This window comes from Dreissena polymorpha, chromosome 6 (genome assembly GCF_020536995.1).
Source record: "Dreissena polymorpha isolate Duluth1 chromosome 6, UMN_Dpol_1.0, whole genome shotgun sequence".
Taxonomy (NCBI): Eukaryota; Metazoa; Mollusca; class Bivalvia; order Myida; family Dreissenidae; genus Dreissena; species Dreissena polymorpha.
The window spans coordinates 30232928-30255490 of NC_068360.1; the positions used below are offsets into that span (position 1 = coordinate 30232928).

Genomic DNA, 22563 nt, shown 5'->3' on the forward strand with positions numbered 1-22563 from the left:
GATGCCGCCCCCATCACAACATGCGTCCTCATTATATTCTCCTTATATCAATACAATGTATGACTATTGGCTGGTCAAGGCACATCCCCTAAAATTAGCATGCCTCCACCTTATAGCAATAGAAGAGATGAATTATCAATATTGACTAGCTTTGACTCCAACCCTGAAAATAGCATTCTACCTCCTTATAAAACTTCAATATATGTCTCTTTTTACTGGTCATGATGCCGCCCCTCAATATAATACAATATTTTGATTATCCATATTGATTGGGAGTGATGCTTACCCTCATAATAACGAACGTCTTTCTCATTACAATACAAAAGCTTCATTATTCCTATTGACTGGTTATGGTGACACCCCTTATACTAACATGCGTCATCATTATGATACAGATACATAGGTTATTGTCTGATAATGATGCCACCTAATAACAATATAATAGCTGCATTATCTCTACCGACTGGTTATGATAACGCCCCTTAAAATGTCATTTGTATCCTCAAAACAGTGAACTTTTTTCATTATCCCTATTGACTACATGCCTCCTCCTTATAGCAATAGAATGGTTGCATTATAACTATTGACTGCATATTTTGTTGCCCATCATTATAAAAAGTGTCTACTTAAAATAACAATAAGTGCTTTATCCCTTATGACTTGTTATGTAACCGCCCCTTACAATGAACTACACCCTCCTCTATATGATAAAAGCTGCATTATCCTTGTTGACTGGTTTTGTAACCGCTCCTCATAATAACATACTCTTAACAAAGACAATATATGAAGTATCTATGTTTCTTCATTTACTGTTTAACTTTCATTCCCGCCTCACAATGTGATATGGGCCTTTTAACTGGTTATATTGTCGCTTCTTATGATATACTAATTTCCCTATTGACTGATTTTTGCGCTTTAGAATGTGCTATTGTTCCTTTTGACAGGTCATTGTATCGTGCCTCATTATGTTAGAATCCCCAATCCTTCCTAGGGATGCACCAAGGCTGGGCTGGAATTTATTGTAATTACCGCCAGCCTCTGTATGGCTTTAATATGCCTTAGCTTGTGACTGGTTAAATGGTCAAACCTCATCAAATAGCGAATGTTCCATGCTAACTAGGGACGCTGTCAACTAGAGGATGTTGTTATACTGGGCAGGTATTCTATCAATTAAAATCTCCATAATCGCAAGTTTTGATATCTGTATGGCTTTAATGTTTCTGAGCTAGTGCCTTGCTATAGTGTTGAACCTCATTTAACGGCGATTGTTCCTTGCGCACTAGAGACGTGGTTAATAGGAGGATGCTGTTTTACTGGGCAGGCATTCTCACGACAAGACTCCATTCTCACATGTTTTGTCTTTTTTATGGCTTTAATACTCCTGAGCTAGTGACTTGCTATAGTTTTGAATCTCATTAAATGGCGCGTGTTCCTTGCTTACTAGGGATGCAGTCAACCAGAGGGCTCTGTTAGGCTTGGCAGGCATTCTTGCCGCAGGACTCGCAATAATCGCTTCTTTAGGACTCTGTATGGCTGCGGGTCTCGAGTTTGTAAGCATCGTTGGCGTTATGCCGTTCCTGATTATAGGTAGGTATCTGAACTTTTTTGTTGGTTTAATTTGATGTTTTTGCAGAATGTAATGGCAATTTAGTCAAATCACCGCTGTATTCAACTACCTCACACTTTCCGTGGATACGCTGTTTTACTCGTACTCATGCCAATAAATAACAACTACTGAACTCAGAGATATGCGGAAGAATAACAATAAAAATGCATTCATGACCATTACCTTCAGGCGTAGGTATCGATGACATGTTTATATTGCTATCGGGTCTTTCGGGCGCGCAACGGGAGACTTCTGAAGGCGAGCCCACTGTGGAGGACCGGATGAAAGAGACAATGAGGGCAGCAGGTGTCGGGGTTACCATCACCTCGTTAACAAACGTGATAGCGTTCATGTCCGGGGCGTGGTCCAGCTTTCTGGCAGTCAGGAACTTCTGTATATATACGGGTATTTAAAGAGTAAAATACGTTTTACTATTGTTACTTTTTATGCCCTCGGTAGGGTGGCATATAGCAGTTGAACTGTCCGTCAGTCAGTCAGTATGTCAGTCTGTCCGTCCGTCCGAAAACTTTAATGGTCATAACATTTTCAATATTTAACATAGCAACTTGATAATTGGCATGCATATGCATCTCATGGAGCTGCACATTTTGAGTGGTGAAAGGTGAAGGTCATCCTTCAAGGTCAAAATGTCTAATATATGGCGTCTGCCCGTCCGTCCGAAAACTTTAACATTGGCCATAACTTTTTCACTATTGAAGATAGCAACTTGATATTTGGAATGCATATGTATCTCCTGGAGCTGAACATTTTGAGTGGTGAAAGGTGAAGGTCAAGGTCATCCTTCAAGGTCAAATGTCAAATATTCCGTCCATCCAAAAACTTTAACATTGGCCATAACTTTTTCACTATTGAAGATTGCAACTTGATATTTGGCATGCATGTGTATCTCCTGGAGCTGAACATTTTTAGTGGTGAAAGGTGAAGGTCAAGGTCATCCTTCAAGGTCAAATGTCAAATATTCCGTCCGTCCGAAAACTTTAACATTGGCCAAAACTTTTTAAATATTGAAGATAGCAACTTGATATTTTGCATGCATGTGTATCTATTGCAACTTGATATTTGGCATGCATGTGTATCTAATGGAGCTGCACATTTTGAGTGGTGAAGGTCAAGGTTATCCTTCAAGGTCAAAGGTCAAATATAGGGCTTCAAAGCGGCGCAATAGGGGGCATTGTGTTTCTGACAATACATCTCTTGTTATTGTTACATTTTATTATATGCTGTTTTGCGTCTATTTTTCTCATTCGGTGCACGTTTAACCCTTTGAACCCCTCTAGAATAAGGTATATTGCACTTATTAAACTGTTATGCATTGGCTCCCTGCTGTTGTCCTGTGTAAACCAACATATACTCACAAAACAGCTGGAATTTCGTTGTTTCATCAATAACCTTAAAAGCGTTCTTACGTTAAATTGATACCCTTATTAAAATACTCAGGAAAAGACAAGAGTTTCCATACACAACGTCTTTAAAAAATAAGTGATTAACGTTCGATCCTTGGTGCACTTAATTTCTTCTTTTAAACCTAGTATTTCTATTCCTACAGGTGTGGCTGTGGTATTCTGCTACATCAACAACATCACCTTCTTCACCGCATGTCTTGCTATCAACGAACGCCGTGTAGAAGCAAACCGACACTTCTTGTTAATGACCAAGACGGTCCTAAGCACAAAGGAAGCAACACAACGTGGCCTATCAAAAGCCCGCATTCTGTGTTGCGCTGGGTCACGGCCAACAAATCGGAAAGAAGCGGAAAGTCTTTTGGATAAGCTACCCAGTTGGCTAATCCCAAAGATCGTTCTGAAGACACCATTTAAGATAGGTATAATCCTCTTGTTTGCGGGTTATATAGGGGCTTCTGTATACGGATGTGTGTATCTTAAGCAAGGACTTCTGTTTTCGCAACTCGTTTCGGAAAAATCTTACTATCACAAATATTCACAGCTTCTCGAAAATAAGTTCTCCCGCCATAGGGTCGTCTCTATAGTAACAATACACACGTACTCGTACAGCGATGCCTCAACAGAAAGTGATCTTAAAGCGGTTTTGGCAAAGGCTAAATCCAATTCTTATTTTGACCCGAACTTTGAGATTAATTGGCTCAGTTCGTACAAATCAAGCGCCTTTTACCAAAACTCTAGCGAAGTTAACTTTATATCTGGTCTTAAAACATTTTTGAAGGCTGCTCAGTACAGTCGATTCGAAAATGATGTGGTCATTGATTCTGGAGGAACATCAATTAAAGCTTCCCGAGTGTATCTTATGTCACGGAACTTAAAGGATAGCCAAGAAGAAGGGACATTTATGCTTGAATCTCGTGTACTTGCGGATGCTGCAGAATTTAAGTGTTTTGCCTATTCTCCGTTTTTTATATCCTTTGAGCAGTATATTCTAATTCTACCACAAACGCTGCAGACGACTGGTATCGCTTTAGCAGCCGTGTTTGTTGCCACGTGTATTTTCATGCCTCACCCTGTGCTAATAATATTCGTAACGATTGCCGTTACAATGATAATGGCGGGCGTGGTCGGCTTTCTTTATTACTTGGACGTCGCGCTTAGCTCCATAACAATGATCCATTTGATAATGAGCATTGGATTCTCCATTGACTTTACCGCCCATATATGTCATGGTTTCTTGACTTCGAGTGGACAAAATAGAGATGACAAAATCAGGGGCGCAATTGACAAGACTGGTGCACCGATATTCCACGGCGCTGTTTCGTCTGTGCTAGGAATAATAGTTTTGGTTGCAGCTAAGTCCTACATATTTCGATCATTTGCATTCGTGATGGGGCTCGTTCTGTTTTTCGGCATCACGCATGCACTGTTGCTGCTACCGGTTGTGCTGTCATGGATTGGTCCAATGAGCTCAGAAGATACAAATGTAGAAAGGCTAAGACCGCGCAACGCGACAGACAGACAGATGAACATTACCCATGAAACGGCTGTTTGTCTATGACGAACTCGAAAAAGCAAGTCCTGAACAGATCTAGCGCAGTTCAAGTCCGCCGAAAACGAGGATTATGCCTTTATCTGATGACTTTGCATATTTTGAAAAGAATAAACAAACTTTATTACAAATCAAATTCTAGTGAAACAAAATGCAGAAGACTGGGCTATGACGATAAGACGCACCCAATGCAAAACGGGACCGATAGACGAAAATCTCCCAAACATGGCTGCAAGCATAGGACAGGACATAACAAGCTTTTAAAAGATCAAGCGCAATTAATTCAGCCTGCATCGGATTAAATTTGGATTAAATTTGGAAAAGAAATAGGCAAACGTTGGAACTATATCTGGTTAAACTACGTGGAAGAACGTTGATCTGGTTTTGCTTGTGTTCACTGCGACAAGTATTATTTATTTGTTTTATTTATATATTTGTTGTTTTTTGTTGTTGCTTGATTTTGTTTTGTCATTAGCCTTGACGTAGTTATAAGGTATGATCTTGCACGAGTTGTCATATCATACCATATTTTATTAAACAAGTTCAGGGATTGTGTTAGTAAGCGAGCCTTTGGCGAGCTTACTAACGAATTTCCTGGAAGAGTTTAATAAAATATGGTATGATATGACAACGAGTGTCAGATCTTTTTTATCACATGCTTTTAAATGAGATGTTATGTTGATCTTCCAGTTCAAACTTATGTGTCTGCTGTTAAACAAAACTATTATCTCGTTATGTAGAATCTTTAAGTCTGTAACCTTTGAAAGGTCATCGGAGCGATTCATGCGGTGTCATCAAATCCCGAAAGCGGATAGGATAGAAACGTCAGAATTGAATAGATTTATTTATGTGATTCAAAAAAGACTGATTCAGTATACACAATTACATTGTCTGCGCCGTTACGGTGGATTATAACGCAAGAGTTCATTGTTTAATGTTGTATTCGAAAGTGGAATACAATAACACAATCAACGTGTACGATACAACCAACCAAAACACCACAGCCATGTTTTATTCCATTTATTATATACCTCTTTATTATAGATAACAATCGAAAACAGTATTAAAAACGCATTTGAAATAAGTTTATTTAAAACTGATGTAAATATAGCATTTGATAAATGGTGTGAAATAGTTAAAAATGCCACGTATGATGATACCTAACAAATCTGTAAAAATAGGACCGAACACGGGTTCTAGAAAGCGTCGTCCAGGTAAACCTTGGTGGACAAATCATCTCACTGAGCTTGGGTCTGAATTGTCACTTGCAGAAAAGAAGTGGTTGCAATGTTATATCAGGGTTAATAGCATCACTTTTAAAGCCCAATATGTTAAAATTCGCAAACAGTTTGATGCAGAAGTCCAAATGGCAAAGCGCCGTCACTGGTACAACCTTAAGAATGATATACTAAACGAATGTAATGTTGTTCGTTCAAGTTTTTGGAAAACTGTTGGAAAAATTGGTATCGCACAGGCTAACAAGAAAGTGGTTCCTGATGAGGTTGTTTTGATTATGGCTCTGTGTCCACGGACTCTAGTGATATTTTACATAAATGGAAAAAAGAATTTAGCTACTTATTTAATAATCCAAATGTGTATTGTAATAATATGTATAATATTGTAAATGGTGATTTTGATACACTTTGTTTTAATACTGATCTTTCTATTATGGAAGTGAAAAAAGTAGTTGATGATGGTAAACTTGGGAAAGCTAATGGTATATATGAAATACCTACTGAAGCTCTAAAGAATGATACTTCTGTTATGTTTATGCATGCTTTGTTTAATGTATGTTTCTAAAGTGGTACAATTCCAACTATATGGGGTAAAAGCATTATTAACCCTATTCCTAAGTCAACAAATATGGATCCAAGGAACCCGTTATCATATAGGGGAATTTCTTTAATTGGTTCTGTTTATAAATTATATTGTGCTGTTTTAAATAATAGATTAAATAGTTGGGCTGAAAGTCAAAATATTCTTGTTGATGAACAAAATGGCTTCAGAAAGAAAAGAAGCACAATTGATCATTTGTCTCTTTTAACAAACATTATTGAGACTAGAAAGAAACGTAAGCAATCTACATTTGCTGCTTGTATTGATTTTAAAAAGACATACGATCATATAAATGGAGACTTACTGTAGAAAAAAAAACGCATGACATTGGTATTAAAGGTAAAATGTTAAGTGCTGTACAATCTCTATATGCTTCTGTATATTCATGTGTAAGAGTTAACTACAAACACACAGACTGGTTTACTGTAAAGTCTGGGTTACGACAAGGCTGCATATTATCTCCCCTTTTTTTAATCTATACATAAATGACCTACCTATATACCTAAAATCGCTTGATATTGGTATTGATTATGGATCGGATAGAATATGTGTACTGCTATATGCAGACGGTATTGTTAGGTCTATACGTCTTGTTAGCTGAAAATGAACAAGATTTGCAATGTCTATTAAATGCGTTCAATAACTGGTGTAGCGCCAACGAAATGTATATAAATAGCAATAAGAGTCAAATTGTCCATTTTAGACCTGTATCTATGTGTTAAACATCTGTTAATTTCAAATGTGGTGATCACACATTAGCTATTGTTGACAAATATATGTATTTAGGACTTATGTTACAAGCGCACTTAGATTTCAATGTCACTGCAAAGGTAGTTGCTCGAAGTGCAAGTCGGGCTCTTGGTCTTCTTATAGCTAAATGTAAATCTGCTGGTTGTCTTTCATATAACGTATTTACTCACCTTTATGATTCTACAGTTTGGCCTACAATCAGTTATGGCTCTGCTATCTGGGGTTATCGTTCTTACTCATGTATTAATGCCGGGCAGTATCGTGCCATGCGTTTCTTTTTGGGTGTCGGTAAATATACGCCAAATGTTGCTGTCTCGGGTGAAATGGGATGGATACCCCCGGAAATCAGACAGTGGAAATCCATTGCTATTTATCGGGCAAGATTATCTAATATGCTTGACTGTAGAGTAAATTAAACGAGTTGCACTTTGCACTGCATCTGCAGCAAATAGATCATGCAAAAACTGGGCTTCTATGTTGATAATGTGTTACAAACTTTTGATGCACAACAATATTGTAGCATAAGTGTTTCAATTCCAAAGCATGCTATTATCAATAAGGTTACAAGAAAGATGCAAAAAAAATATTTCAGAATGGCTGGAATCTTTAAATAGTGCCACAGGCCCTTCTTGTCGTGGTGGTAATAAGTTACGTACGTGTCAGATGTTTAAAATGATTACCAGACCGAGAGGTATTGCACACTTATTATGCCCCCACGACATCGCGCTGCATTTAGCAAGTTCCGCTGCGGTGTCGCTCCTTTGCGCATAGAAACAGGGCGTTACGAGGGCTTAAGTGTACTTGAAGGAAAATGTCCGTTTTGTGGTAATATTGAAGATGAAAGCCATGTACTTCTAGATTGCTTTTTGTACGATGACACAAGACAAGCTTTATTTTAGAAGGCTAAGCTCGTAGATAATACATTTGCTAGAATGTCTAAAAATGAACAATTGATATTTCTTTTCACAAAAACTGGAATGATACGTTTTTATGCCAAAACCTGTTTTAATATTCTACAACGTTGTATTTTATTCCTATGTAAATAATGGCATTGTACTTTCTCTAATCATATGTTCTTTTATTTGCGTTTAGGTAATTATTGCTAATCAGTTCACCCAAGATAGGAGCTTGGATGATATTCGGTATTTTATAATGTTTTATGTTATACGCGCATAAGGGCCCTTACAACTCTCGGTATGTTACAAATTCATCAGACTTATAGCAGTCTTTAATTAACGATTAGCGATGGTCACCTTACTTTTAATACTTTGTGTAAATATGTAATAGTCTTGAAGTAATGTAATATTGAATTGCTATGTCTTTTAAAATCTTCAAAGAATGGTCGTATACATGTTTTATGTGAATATTTGCACATGTGTATGTATAGTCATATATGTATGTATAGCAATTTGTGTGAATATAAATGTTTGAGTGTCACCACTGACTAGGTCGTAGATGGTCTGACCATAGGCGATATATGACTTTGTAAGACAAAGAGTTTTATTTTCGCTTTCATTATTTTATTGTTTATTTCTTATGGCAAATTTTATGGTGAGGTCAGTGGGAACAGTCCAAATTGTATTATGTAATATAATCTTTAACTGTACTGTGCCATATGTGACTTAGTCTTATAACTCTAAGATCGTATTAAGCTGTTTTAACTGATGTCCAGTGTTTTTTGTGGAGACTATATAATTTTATGGTATTTGGAAGAGAGGTAACTCTGAAGTTCATGTTACAGTTTCTGTTATATGAATTCAGGGGTTAGCTATCTTCCATTTTATTATAATTGTATAATGATTCTTGTATTGATATAATACTCTAGTCTCTTATAACTCGATACTTTTGAGTTGCAGCATTTTATTTTAAGTATTATGCTTATGTTATATTGTATGTTGTGATTGTATATATGCTGATGAGACTATAATAAACTAATAAACCTTTAAAGGAAAGACAAACAAATATCATGTTTTCCACAAACGCCTGGCGTCGCACGGAAACCAACTGTTGTTAACAATAACAACACAGAACAGGAAGTCCGCTTTATCCAGCCTTTGAAAAAGAGATCGGGTTTCAAATTGCTCTCATCAAGAAGATAGTATTTTACACCGATAAAACACCAATATTTGAGTATAATTGCCATAAGGTTTATAATAAAAAGATGTGTACTATCATAATAGACAAGGGCTATTCGTATGTTGGCATAAATTATATATTGTGTGTAGACGCAACCTTTTCCTCAAGTTTGAACGAACAAACAAACAAGCATTTATTCGTGAACTTTTTTTATTATTATTTTATAAAAAGAGAATACACGCAATAGTATAATAAATGTAAAATGCAAGTGTAATATACAAATTCTTCTGTTTACATATATATTTGGATATGCCTCGATAAATCCAGAAATATGCGATAACACCTTATTTAAAAGAACAGTACTTTATTCGTTTGCGTAAGTAACAAAACAGTGACAATAAGTAATAACATGTGAGCTTATTTATCAGAGAGTTAAACAAATATCAAACAAACAGCAGTTTATACGATGAATCACAGAAGATCATGTGGGAAAGTGGTTGTTATGTTAAGAATCTCATGGAGAGGATCAGTAACATAATGGTTATGAAAACAATATATTGTCTATAAAGAAAGAAAAAATTAGGTTTTAAACCAGAAGGTGTTAAATAATTAATAAGTGCTTATGTGAATTCGCTCCAATTACAAAAGTAGGATTAATGAACAACAACAATATTGATTATAATAATACTTAAAATAATAGTAATAACAACAACAATTAATAGTTAACGATTAATTACTAGTTAAGTACTTGTATGTGGATACGCTCCATTTACAAAAGAAGGATTAATTATTAACAACGTCAGTATTAATTAGAAAAATACTTCTAGTAATAGTGACAACAACATCAACGAAATTACTAATGATAATAATAGTGATAATAATAATAATGATGATCATAGTTAAGAATTACACTTAACATTAGGCGTCGATAATCGTTCTTCAAATTCAGTTTATTTTACACGCTATGGCATTTACTATGTATAATTTATTAATATATCCAAATAACGTATTATTGACTCGGATACACAAAATTGGCATCACTCAATACAAAATTCGATTCGCTGTTATCATTACAAATGCTTTAAAACGCGTATAGGTCCAGAGAGATACATTTCCCTGAATATCCAAAAATAAATGAAAATTGCTTTTGCAAAATTCCGTAGTGGTAACCATAAACTCAAGGTTGAACTTGGTAGACATTTAAACTTACTATTTGAATCGCGATTATGTACACATTGTTCAAATGGTGACACCGAAATTATTGATTGCGAATACAGCGCATTTTTTCATATTGATAAGTATCGTGATAGAATGAATTTATACTCATGTTTGTGGTACTCATCTTCAAATAATGACAGTACTATATGGAAATTAATACATATTTACGGTGGAATAAGGTGACATCACCGCTCAAAAAAAGGAGTCGGTAAAACACAAATTCTGTTTTCCCGTCTCAAAAAAAAATTAACTCGGGAACCACAAAATATGTCTGTTTTCACGAGTTAATTTGTTTTGGACTCGGGGGGAAAACAGAAGTTCTGTTTTCCAAAGCTAATTGTTTTTGACTCGGGGGAAAACAGAAATTCTGTTTTACCGAGTTTATTTGCTGTTGTTGTTTTTTTAAGTCGGGGAAACACAAACGCTATATTGTGCGCACAAGATAATCGGCCAATCACAGACGCGGATAGAAATTTAGAAGTTGTGTAGTCCTTGGTAGAGACCGCTGCTAAAACTTCTGGAAACTAGGGCCGTTTTCATTGACTGATTATTTTGAGGGAACAAGATAGTATCTTGTTCCCTCAATATAATCCGCGTCTGTGATTGGCCGATTATCTTGTGCGTACAATATAGCGATTGTTTTTCCCCCGAATCCCCCCAAAAAAGAAGTAGGGAAAACACAAGTTATGTTTTCCCGTCTCCAAAAAAAAAATAACTCGGGAAAACAGAACATCGATTAAAAAAAAAATAACTCGTGAAAACAGACTTATTTTGTCTTTCCCCGAGTTAATTTTTTTTTGGAGACTGGAAAACAAAACTTTTCCCGACTTCTTTTTTTTGAGCGGTGATGTCACCTTAATTAGTGCCAACGTGTATATTCCATCTTTAACAAGCGATATACATGTACATTTTAGATGTATAATTTTACATTTATAGAAACATATTACACAACTTTGAAATTGTATTATATTGTGTTATGTATCATTGGCCGTTGGCCTTAATTTACTAAATAAACTGTTCTGTTCTGTCGTGTTTAGTGTATAAAATATTTTTCATTTGACAAGATATAGTTCTATGTGTAAAAATGTAGCATTTAAACTCATAAAAAATAATTCGTATAAAAATCGATATAACCATCGCTATGCATTGTGTACATGGTAATATATTGTTTAGATACGCTAAGTGGAAGTGCGGATCATCAACACAAGATTAATATGCATCATCATAATTACTAACAGTATTTTATAACATCAATAACATCAGGAACAACAATAATAATAATAATAATAATAAAATTCATAAATCAATAACAATAATAAAATAACTATTATTCGTATTGTCTAAATTGAAACAAAATAATCGAATCACCCAATTAAAGCGTGTTATAATTCTGAAAGCTAGAACTCTAATTTCCAATTGTGTAAACTATGAAAATTTGAATATCTTTTTTTAATCGTGCTAACAATCAGAAAACAAGCAATTTATTGTCCAGTCGTATAAAAAATCTGACAACTCTGGAATTCTATTGTCTAATCGTGTAAACAATCTGAATGATAAAACTCCATTTAATCATCGCGTTAACAATCTGACATCTGGTATTTTCTTTTACAATCGTTGTGGCATATTTTATTTTCCAAAAATGTAAATAATCTGAAAACTGGGATTCTGTTTTCCAATAGTGTTGACAATCTGCAAACTTGGATTGTATTTTTCAATCGTATTTCTGATCTGAAAGCTTAGATTGTATTTAGCAATCGTATTAAAAATCTCAAAGCTGTGAATCACTATCCAGTCTGAAGAATCTTGAAACCTTCATTCAGTCTTATTAAAAATCGGAAATCGGAAACAATTTATTGTCTAATAGTGTAAACAATCTGAAAACTATGATTATATTGTCCTATCGTATAAATAATCCGAAAACTGGAATTCTATTATCAAATAATGCTTACAATATGAAAATAAGATTCTATTTTCCAATCGTGTAAACAATAAAATAAACTAATTTTTACTCTCCAATCGTGTTAATATATGAAAACTGAAATTCTATGTTCCAATCGTACTAACAATCTGTAAACTGGGTTTCTATTTTCTAATCGTGTAAAAAGTCTGAAAACTGGGATTATATTCTCCGATTGGGTTCATAATCTAAATAATACAATATAGTTAGCGAATGTTATTTTAAACCCGTTTACTACTAGAAGATAAGATACATTATAAAACACATTTCAATAATTAAATTTGAATGTCTTTAAAGCAATAAAATAAAAAAGAATGTGAAATAAATATATGTTAGCATTAAAACTTTACCAATTATAAATGTGCTGTCCGTAGTGTAAAAGGTAAAGAACTGAGGATCAATAACGTTGATTACGATGTGCCACTGGGTTAGTAAATTGTTATGGTTTAGAGATTAGTTATACAACAAACTAAAAATTAAAGGAATTTTTATCTATTTGAGATAAGTATCAATTGCATCGTAACAAATGGAATTAATTCAGTAGATGCTAAGTAGTCATTTTACAAATAAAACAGCAAAACAATAAAATAAAATAAAAAATCAGTGTTACAACCTTACGCTCGTGTAATAAACAACAACGCATACTGTTATATATTCTGTCAAATAATTATTATAGATTATGAAACAATGTTAGGTGACTTTTCGAAACGTATTGTGAAATGGTACTTTATTTTCATACAAATTGTATCACGATATTTCTAAATTTTATTTTCTATGTGCAAAATTAGATGGAAATAAATGAAAAAAATATCAACACTATATAATTCAAAGTCGCATAACCAATTTGTGAAATGCAACACACCGACTGCTGCAATCATTGTTATAAAAGTCATTATATTCCTGATGTATTAATAGTTTTATTTGAATAAGCAGTAACGTTTATATACTTTTCGTATAAAAACAAACAAACGGTGACCGCAAATACACACATAGTCAAACACACACACGCACACACACACACACACACACATATATATATATATATATATATATATATATATATATATATATATATATATATATATATATATATATATATAGTTTGTCAGAAAAGAGTAAACTCCGGCGGCTATAATAAATACATGCACTTTAGAATTCAGAATGTTAATAAGAAAGGAGACAAGCAGAACAGACTTTATTACTTTGTTTTAAATTGGTTTTAACTCCGAATATTTCATTTTAGAGTATAATGCTACAAGCAAGCTCAAATCCGTATATATAGAACGTCTAACTATTACCATTCTATGATATATTCATATAAATCTGCAAACACTTTTAATCAGTCGAGATAAAAATGCATTAGTCTAAATAATGCCAAATGAGCTTATGACCAAACGAAATAGCGTTTTAAATGTGTTAACCTAATAATTAAGTCAAAATTTTCGCAAGTATTATGTTCTGTCTAGGTTTGTTTTTGAGAACATTTACACGTTATCAGATAAAAGCACTTACGTAAAAAGTTTTGTGTGAAGATAGTTAATGACCTTGTGGATGGTGTCAACATCAGCTAATAATTCGCTTTCATGTATGCGTACTCCGAACACATCGTGTACGACGTTCGTGAACTGCATTCGACTGATGGAGTCAAAGCCTTGTTGTACGAACGATTCGGTGTCAGCGATTACCGAGTTCGTTCCTCCTACGGCTCTTCGAGCTATTTCAGTTACAAATTCCCGTATTTTGTCTCGTTGCGCGACCTTTGTCAGGCTCGCCATCGATGCCTTTGTAAATCTTGGAGGTTTGTATTTTGTCTCCGACAGCGCAGAAGGCGATACCTCTTTGATGAGCGTCTTCATATCAATATTCATTTTTGGAAGGTTCAAGATATCCTTTGACGCTATTTCCCAGTTAATGTTACAGTAAACAGTTCCAGTTGAATTATGTATTAAAGCTTCATGGAAACATGCTCTCAGTTCTGAGATGGATACCAAGTTATGTCCTCGTTTTTGAAAGTTCTCTAAGAACATTGGTTGTGCAGCCATTCCAACAGAAAGCGCTCCCCAATTTATCGCCTGTCCCGCTAGACAACATTGTCGTCGCCATATCATAAAGGCGTCCATAAAGCAATTTGCTGCCCCGTAGCTGCTCTGTCCGGGCGTTCCAATAAAGCTGCATACAGATGACGCACATACGAAGTAGTCCAGATGCATGAGTCTGGTAACGATATGAAGATGCAATGTTCCTAATATCTTTGGTTTTAATATGAGCTCAATATTTGCTTTGTCAATATTTATCAAAGGTCTAGCTTCGACTACACCAGCCCCGTGAAATATCCCTCTGATTGGAGCTGGATCCGTCAGCTTGCTTATTGTTTCGAAGGCTTTTTGGAGTGATACAATATCTGTTACGTCGCCTAGAACAGGAAACACTTTACAGCTGAAAGTTTTACTGACATTTTCAATATCGTAAAACTGTTCAGAAGAGGCAGAACGCCGTGCTACTAACGCTATGTTCCCGGCTCCATTTTCTGCAAGGAATTTCGCAATTTCCCATCCAAGTCCCGTCAGCCCACCAGTCACTACATATACCGCATCCTTAAAGAACAAATATTCTTTTGGATACCTAATCGGTATTCGAAATTTCATAGTGTTATCATCCACAAGAAGGATTTCCCGGCATTCCGATTCATTAGCAATTGACGGTTTCCTCGCGTCAGTTTGTGACAGCTCACTCAGAAGAGAATGATTTTTATTCATCCAGAGCACTGCATCGTGTAATTTCGATTTCATTGTACCCACGATAAATACTGTTTCAAGCGGTATATGGTCTACTGTAAGATTTGTATGCAACGTCAATTCGTCTCTTTCACTGGCTTTTATGTGAGAGGTGAAGCACAGGAACCGTGTGCACAATGCTGGTACCATAATAAGCTTGCTATCTAAAGGCTCGATGGCGATTGCGCAGTCAAATCCGTGTTTTGCGGTAGGACTATCTAAAATACTTGCAGTCAGTCCAGTTTTGGATTTTATCAGAGATTTTAGCAATACGTGAATAAATTCTTCTTTTTCTTTGCATATGATAACTACAGACGAACAACCTGTTATTTTGGATGCCATCTCTGTTAATGCAATAACCAGTGTCAGCAAACCTGGTGTGTGACATTTCAGTGCTTTCCTCTGCACGCAACACGCACTTGGCAATCTCAATACGGTTTGCACATAAGTCGGGTAAATTGCAATCATCTGTTCGCTTCTTTTGCCATCGATAACTATGTACCCCGCATGCTCAACTGCAATAACTGGCGAGAGTCCAGTTAAGTTATTTTCGATAATCTGTAACTTGATAGAACGTAACATCGGTGGACAAACAGCTGAAAGTGCCTGAAGCGTAACTTCATGAATATAGGGGGTCACGGAAGGCGGTACGGTCAGATACATGTCACATTCAGATGTCATAAGAGCAAGAGCGTCATTTTGAAACGGAGAGAGCACATGCTCATTTCGTAAACAAGGTGTGGGACGATGTCGTGGTGATCTGCACATGCGAGCACGAAATATCTGAGTAGGTGTGACTATCGCATCGTATCTTTCTTCATTTTCGTCATTTAGACACCCCTCAACAAAATGCATCAAAGTTTCTAACGCTGCAGTGAATGAAGGTTGTGTGTCTACCATTGAAACATATATTCTCGTAGATTCCACGTTCAGCGCTCTAACGAACCCCCAAAGCTCGGACCCATTCAAGTTGATATGTTCTGTAGACTCAATCTTTGATGTAGTCTGAGTGTTTTCACAAACGATAAACAGTGGCAGCGATGTCTCGGGATTGTGACAGAACTTAACAAGAGTCGTAACATGAAGGCATTTCTCAACACATGATGTAAACAGCGATGACGCATTTTGCGCGTTGATGTCCTTACTGATAACATTTCCACCCACGTAAAAAATGATTGCTCGATAACTGTTTGATCGTATTTTTTCGAGGTAGCCTTCCATTTTCTCCGCTCTTTCCATTTCGATGCACATGTGTCCTTTCTTCTTCAATAGCTCCTTTGTTTTCTTTTCCCAGTTATGTCCCAGTAAAAGGAGGCTAAGACCTTTGGAAGAATTACTTTTCCGTAGCAGGCATTTATTCGGTGCAGTTAACCATTGTACCTCATAACGCAGCTCGCACGGAGCGTTAGCACTCTGTCTCCTGCTGTATGTCGTGTAGTTCAGAATCTCAGCTACTTTATTGCCTATCGTATCAACCATAACGATGTCGTAATGCAGTTGGTATACTGTCTCCAAGACGGTTTTCGTTTTTATCACGGCAAAAATAAGCATATGTTTCTCGGGCTGTTTGTAAACGCGTATAGAACCAATTGCAACAGGTAGAAACAGCAGTTTTTCATGTTGAATTTGTTGCCTCATCTCGTCCGACATGACTGTTATTGTTGCCTGCAACATGACATCAATTAAACACGGATGGAAACACTGACCTTTAACTTGAGAAAGAACTTCATCCGTGGCGATGACATGCAACATTCCCCGCGTATCGGTGTGGAACGAACTGGTCAATAGTTTGAAATTGTCACCATACTCGAATCCAAATTCTCTAAGTTGGTTGTAAATTTCAGTCATTGTCATGTACGTTGCATTGTTTCGCATTAACCAGTGTTTTTGGTGTTCAATATTTACATATGATTGGAGCGTCGCTTCACGTATTGACTTTGCCCTCCCATTGCATGTAACGTGTTGTTCATTCCTTACTTGAAATTTCAAGTTGTCAGTTTCTTGGTCGATCAAATACACGCTGAGTACAGTTCGATTCTCTCGTTCAAGTCTCACTTTTCGTACAAATTCGAGAGAAAGCTCAACTTTGCTTATAGATTCCGAATCTGAGAGACATGTCTTTGCAACTACAAATCCGACTTCTGTGTACAAAGCCCCGGGAAGAATTATCTTACTTTGAACTTTGTGCTCATACAAAAATAGGGTTTCTTGTCGATTCAAATCTATTTCCCACATAGTTCCACTTTGATCGTTTGGTTTGACGAACGGATGGACATCGGTCATCAGTTTTTTACCCTGTGTGCGCTGAACAGTAATCAAATTTCGAGTAAGCTGCAGATTACTATTTTTCTGCAACGCCTGTATAGGGATATCTGTAAGCGTGTCGCAAGACGGGATAAAGTTTTCCCATGTGACGCTGAAACCTGACTTAAACAGCTGGCATACAGCGTTTGATAAGGTGTTGATTTCTTCATATCTTGATACGCTTGAAATACACATCACTTTTGAACTCTCTGCAAATATGTCGTACAAATGAGATTTCAGAACAGGACTCGGCCCTATCTCAAGGTAAATGGTGGATGCATTTAATTCGTTTGCTTTTGTAATAGCAGCGTTGAAGTTAACTGGCTTACGAACGTTCTGTAGCCAGTATTCTCCTGAACATGCTACCTGCTTTGTCAAATTTTGACATGTAACGGTAGACCACATCGGAATATTCTGAGGGCCGGTTTGTAATTCATTCAATGACTGTCTGACTCGAATTGCCGCAGTGTTCACATGTTTGCTATGGTATGCACACGGCACGTTCAACGGAATTACTTGTGAACCTTTCCAGTGCGCTGAAGCATATGTACATAAAGCTGTTGTATCTTTTTCACACGCTACAGTACACGCTTTAGGACTGATAAAAACCGCAATCTCATAATCGTCATTATGTTTGCAGAATTGTATCACGTTTTCTATTTCCACGTTTCGTATGACCAGCATTGTACCGCCGTTAACAGATGCTAGATGAAGTGACCTGTAATATATCACCTTCACAGCCGAAGGCAGGTCTAAATACCCGCCTATGTATGCAGCAGCCACTTCGCCGACGGACTGACCGACAACAGTATCTGGAATGATGCCGAACAATTTCCACAGCTCTGACAATGCGACTTGGTACGTAAAAATGGCTATGTGGGAAACACACGGATCAGCAATGATATCTTCAGAACATTCCGATATCTTCGAAAGAACTGACCAACCAGTCAAAGGTTTCAAGAAGATGTCAATTTCCTTTATTTTGGAACTAAACGCATTTAAATCAAGAAGTTGTTGTCCCATTTTTTGCCAAACGGTTCCTACACCGCAGCAGACAAAAACAAGTTTTGGTCGCAAATGTGTTTGCTTGACTTTAAATGTTTTGGGATTGGAAAAAGAGTTTAGCTTCTCAATCAGACCTATTGTGGTTATCGGCAAATAATGCCTCTCGAATCGGCATAAAATCTCGCTTGCAGGTTGATGTGAATGAAAGAGAACGCAAGTTGTAGTCCCCAGACTTTAAGCGTTCTGTGAATGATGCAATATTTGCGTAGAGAGAATCTTCGTCATGGGAAGAGATGACAACAAATGCTGGCAAAGGAAATGTAGATACGCTGCGGTAGGACTGACAAACTGAAACCTCCGTGACAACTGCGTGAGCGTTCGTGCCACCAAATCCAAAACTGTTCACAGATGCTTGTCTTTTATTGTTCGCAGTTACATCCCAAGGTATACATATTGTAGGAACAGTAAATCCTATCTCGCCTAGTTTTAAGTCCGGATTTTCGTTCTCCTTGCTGTACCACAGAGAGGGAACGATGGTTTTGTACTTCATCATCAGCAGTACCTTGATCAGGCCAGCCACTCCGGCTGCGGCCTCTAGGTGACCGATATTGGTTTTCACTGACCCGAGATACTTTCGGAATTTCTTTGAACCGAGAACTTTCCCAAGGGCTCTGCATTCTGTCGGATCACCGATTGCAGTTCCAGTGCCTAACATGCGCACAACGAACAAAAACATGAATTACTATAAAGAATATCAAACCGTCATTTGCTGAACATCGAATTATATATATCCCCGCGCCACTATGTCAGCTATGTTCAGATAACTCTTTAATTTGTGAGTCAGTGGTATAAATAAAGTAGTTTCTTCATCAACACCAAAAGAGATTAAACATTTGAAGTTCAAATTTGATCGGCTGAGAAATATTGAAGAAGTTCGCTTCATAAAGTTAAAGCACATTATGCAAATGTCCTAAAATAAATGGCGTTCTACAGCACGTAACTAAAGAATGTTTAGATCATTACTCATGAAAAAAGTGGATTGCACATCTTCAATTGAAAGAGATGATATATTTTACGTTCCATTAATTGAGAACGAAAGAAATCATTCGCGCCACAAAATACGTATTATTATGCGGACAACCCGACGGTTCGACCAACGGAACGACAGACCGACCGATCAGAGACTGGGTGACTCCGATACATACGCGGGTATTAATACAAGTACAATATACGTAATTGTCTAAAGTTTTCACTAAAGAGCATTGAGAATGCGGAGCAGTGCTGTAAGTATATTGACGTACCATGCGCCTCGATAACTTGTATTTTGTTTCTGTCTAAGTTGCATTTTGTGAATAACTCTTCCATTAGTTTCTCTTGTTGAAGGCCTGAGGGTGCACTGATTGGCTGGGCATTCTGTCCGTCCTGATTGGTTCCAGATTGAATCAATCCCCATATTTTATTGTTCTGCTCAATCGCCTACAACGAATTATAATTATTATGATTAGTAGTAGTAGTAGTAGTAGTAGTAGTAGTAGTAGTAGTAGTAGTAGTAGTAGTAGTAGTAGTAGTATTGTAGTAGAAGTAGTAGTAGTAGTAGTAGTAGTAGTAGTAGTAGTAGTAGTAGTAGTAGTAGTAGAAGCAGCATTAGTAGAAGCAGCAGCAGCATTAGTAGAAGTAGTAGTAGTAGTAGTCTTAGTAGTAGTAGTTGTAGTAGTAGTAGTAGTAGAAGTAGTAGTAGTATCAGTAGCAGCAGCAACAGCAACAGCAGCAGCAGCAGCAGTAGTAGTAGTAGTAGTAGTAGTAGTAGTAGTAGTAGTAGAAGTAGAAGTAGAAGTAGTAGTAGTAGTAGTAGTAGTAGTAGTAGTAGTAGTAGTAGTAGTAGTAGTAGTAGTAGTAGTAGTAGTAGTAGTAGTAGTAGTAGTGGTAGTAGTAGTAATAGTAGTGGTAGTAGTAGTAGTAGCAGTAGTAGTAGTAGTAGTAGTAGAAGTAGTAGTGGTATTAGTAGCAGCAGCAGCAGCAGCAGTAGTAGTAGTAGTAGTAGTAGAATAATTATTATTATTACTAGTTTTATTATTATATACAGTTTAAATATACAAGTTCGATTCGACGACTTGCGTTAAGAAAACGTTACTTTAACGTCGGCGTGTTTCAAGCACAACCTCTTATTTTATACATTGTTAAACAAATATTTAAGCTTGAAGTTTTTCATCATTTAATCAAACAAGTGATCATCATCTGAAACTATATTGTGCGTTTTGATGAATATCCTCCGGTAAAAGCCTTGAACATTGTCGCGTATTTATGAAACCGTCAATTTACATATGTTTGCAAAAAATGTCTGGTGTTTACAACAAGCACATAAATGATTGACCACTGCACTTAAGCGTTTCATTATACCAACATACTTAAATACAACGTATACACGACTTGATTATTAATGAAAAATACGCATCTTGTTCGTTTTTTAACTGACCAGTGAACGTTCATGTCTGAACTTAGTTTGTCTTACAATCCTTTCAACATTAAAATACTAGTGGAAGAGTGAAGCATTTGGGACCGACACATACACTGTCATAAGACTTACAACGTAGAACTTACTGAAGCAATTGCAATCAACACACCACCTTACAACATAAGTATTTAGGATGAAACGGGTACCCGAAAATATCCGCATACTCTGTTCCGTTAAAATTTAATTGATGTTCGGTCCTTTATTGAACAGTATATTCTGGGATCGATAAATACTTAAAAAGGTTAATATTTATATGCGACATAGGTCGTGATAATTCATACGTTCAAACAAATTTAAAATAAGTTAAAATGTTATTTAAATAACTGACATATGCGTTTGACGTTTAAGCTTAAAGTATTGCAACAATTTTAGCAATTTACATGTGGTAACGAACGCTTCAAATTGCTTGTGTGCAATAATTGTTATGCATGTTTCCTATTCAACATAAATTGAGCAATATTTATTAGGTGCTTAACTCGTTGTACACAGAAAATCAGGATATATAAGTTCCTGCCAAAACAAACAAAATGGCGGATTCGATATTAATTCACTTTTATTTTCCCTTTGATAGAAGGAGTTTATTTGAAAACATTAAATGAGTTGTTTTGTTTCTATTTTGGTATAGTCAGAAGATGTGTTATACCTTTTTCACTTAAACTTTAATATTATGTATGCGATAGGAATGCACAAATAATAGTATTCATATAATACTATAAAATAATGAGAGATTTGGGCACAAACATAAATAGCTCACATTAGCACAAATTAAAATGCTTAGATCCCATGTATGGACATTCATGAAGAATTGTTTTTGCTTTCCTTTACGAAAATAAGTTATTCGTCCTAATCAGAAATGTGTGTTATATTGATAATCTTCAATTGAAAGTGAACGTTTATGTGTACGTCCGACTTACAATACTCAACCCGACCTAACCCGACAAAAAATGCTACTAGCTGCATCCCCTATAAGAATAAACAAAAACGAACAACATGTGCAAGATTGAAGCATTTAATCCACCATGTACCTTGTGCATTCTTTTCAAAATGACTATCCCGCATCCCTCGCCTCGTGCATAGCCGTCGGCTTGCTTGGTGAATGTGCGACACTGGCCGTGCGGAGACAACATATGTGCCTTGCACAGCGCCACAAAAACGTTAGGTTCAAACAAACAGTTTACCCCTCCGCATATCGCCATATCGCAATCACCTTCATAAATACAAAGTAGTTGTTATGCATTTGTATTAAATACGGTAAAAACAAATGAATCAATGAGAGGCAAATACACGACAATATATGAAGTCGACCTCGACAAAATTATATGCTGTGTTTGACAAACAAGTTGTGTCTAAAAATTAATCAAGTTACCCGAATTCCGCTCATTATAATTGTTTATGTGAATATAAATGTTACTGAAAAGATTGTTGACAATATTTAAAAAGAAGTGAGTGTATACTTCATAATTAATGTTACGTAGCGCCGCTAATAGTTACTTGAAATCGCTAACTATTGAAGTTATCTTTAGATAGATTCTGCTGAAAAAACTTGGATTAG

The 22563-nt window shown here is 36.2% G+C and overlaps 2 protein-coding genes across 6 annotated transcripts in view; one reads left to right on the forward strand and one right to left on the reverse strand.

Annotated features, from left to right (window-relative positions):
* Positions 1-10382, forward strand: part of LOC127833827 (patched domain-containing protein 3-like) — a 68982-nt gene extending 58600 nt beyond the window's left edge. For all 4 annotated transcript variants that reach the window (XM_052359304.1, XM_052359306.1, XM_052359305.1 and 1 more), the window contains exons 8-10: positions 1445-1587; positions 1796-2011; positions 3174-10382. In XM_052359304.1, the coding sequence (XP_052215264.1) occupies positions 1445-1587; positions 1796-2011; positions 3174-4588 (1774 nt within the window). In that variant the 3' untranslated portion in view covers positions 4589-10382. The remainder of the gene's footprint in view (positions 1-1444; positions 1588-1795; positions 2012-3173) is intronic.
* An 8241-nt stretch (positions 10383-18623) lies between these two features.
* The window catches only part of LOC127835362 (putative inactive phenolphthiocerol synthesis polyketide synthase type I Pks15), a 29105-nt gene continuing 25165 nt past the window's right edge, over positions 18624-22563 (reverse strand). For both annotated transcript variants that reach the window (XM_052361748.1, XM_052361749.1), the window contains exons 5-7: positions 22037-22218; positions 19801-19975; positions 18624-19207 (exon numbers count right to left, since the gene is read on the reverse strand). In XM_052361748.1, the coding sequence (XP_052217708.1) occupies positions 18624-19207; positions 19801-19975; positions 22037-22218 (941 nt within the window). The remainder of the gene's footprint in view (positions 19208-19800; positions 19976-22036; positions 22219-22563) is intronic.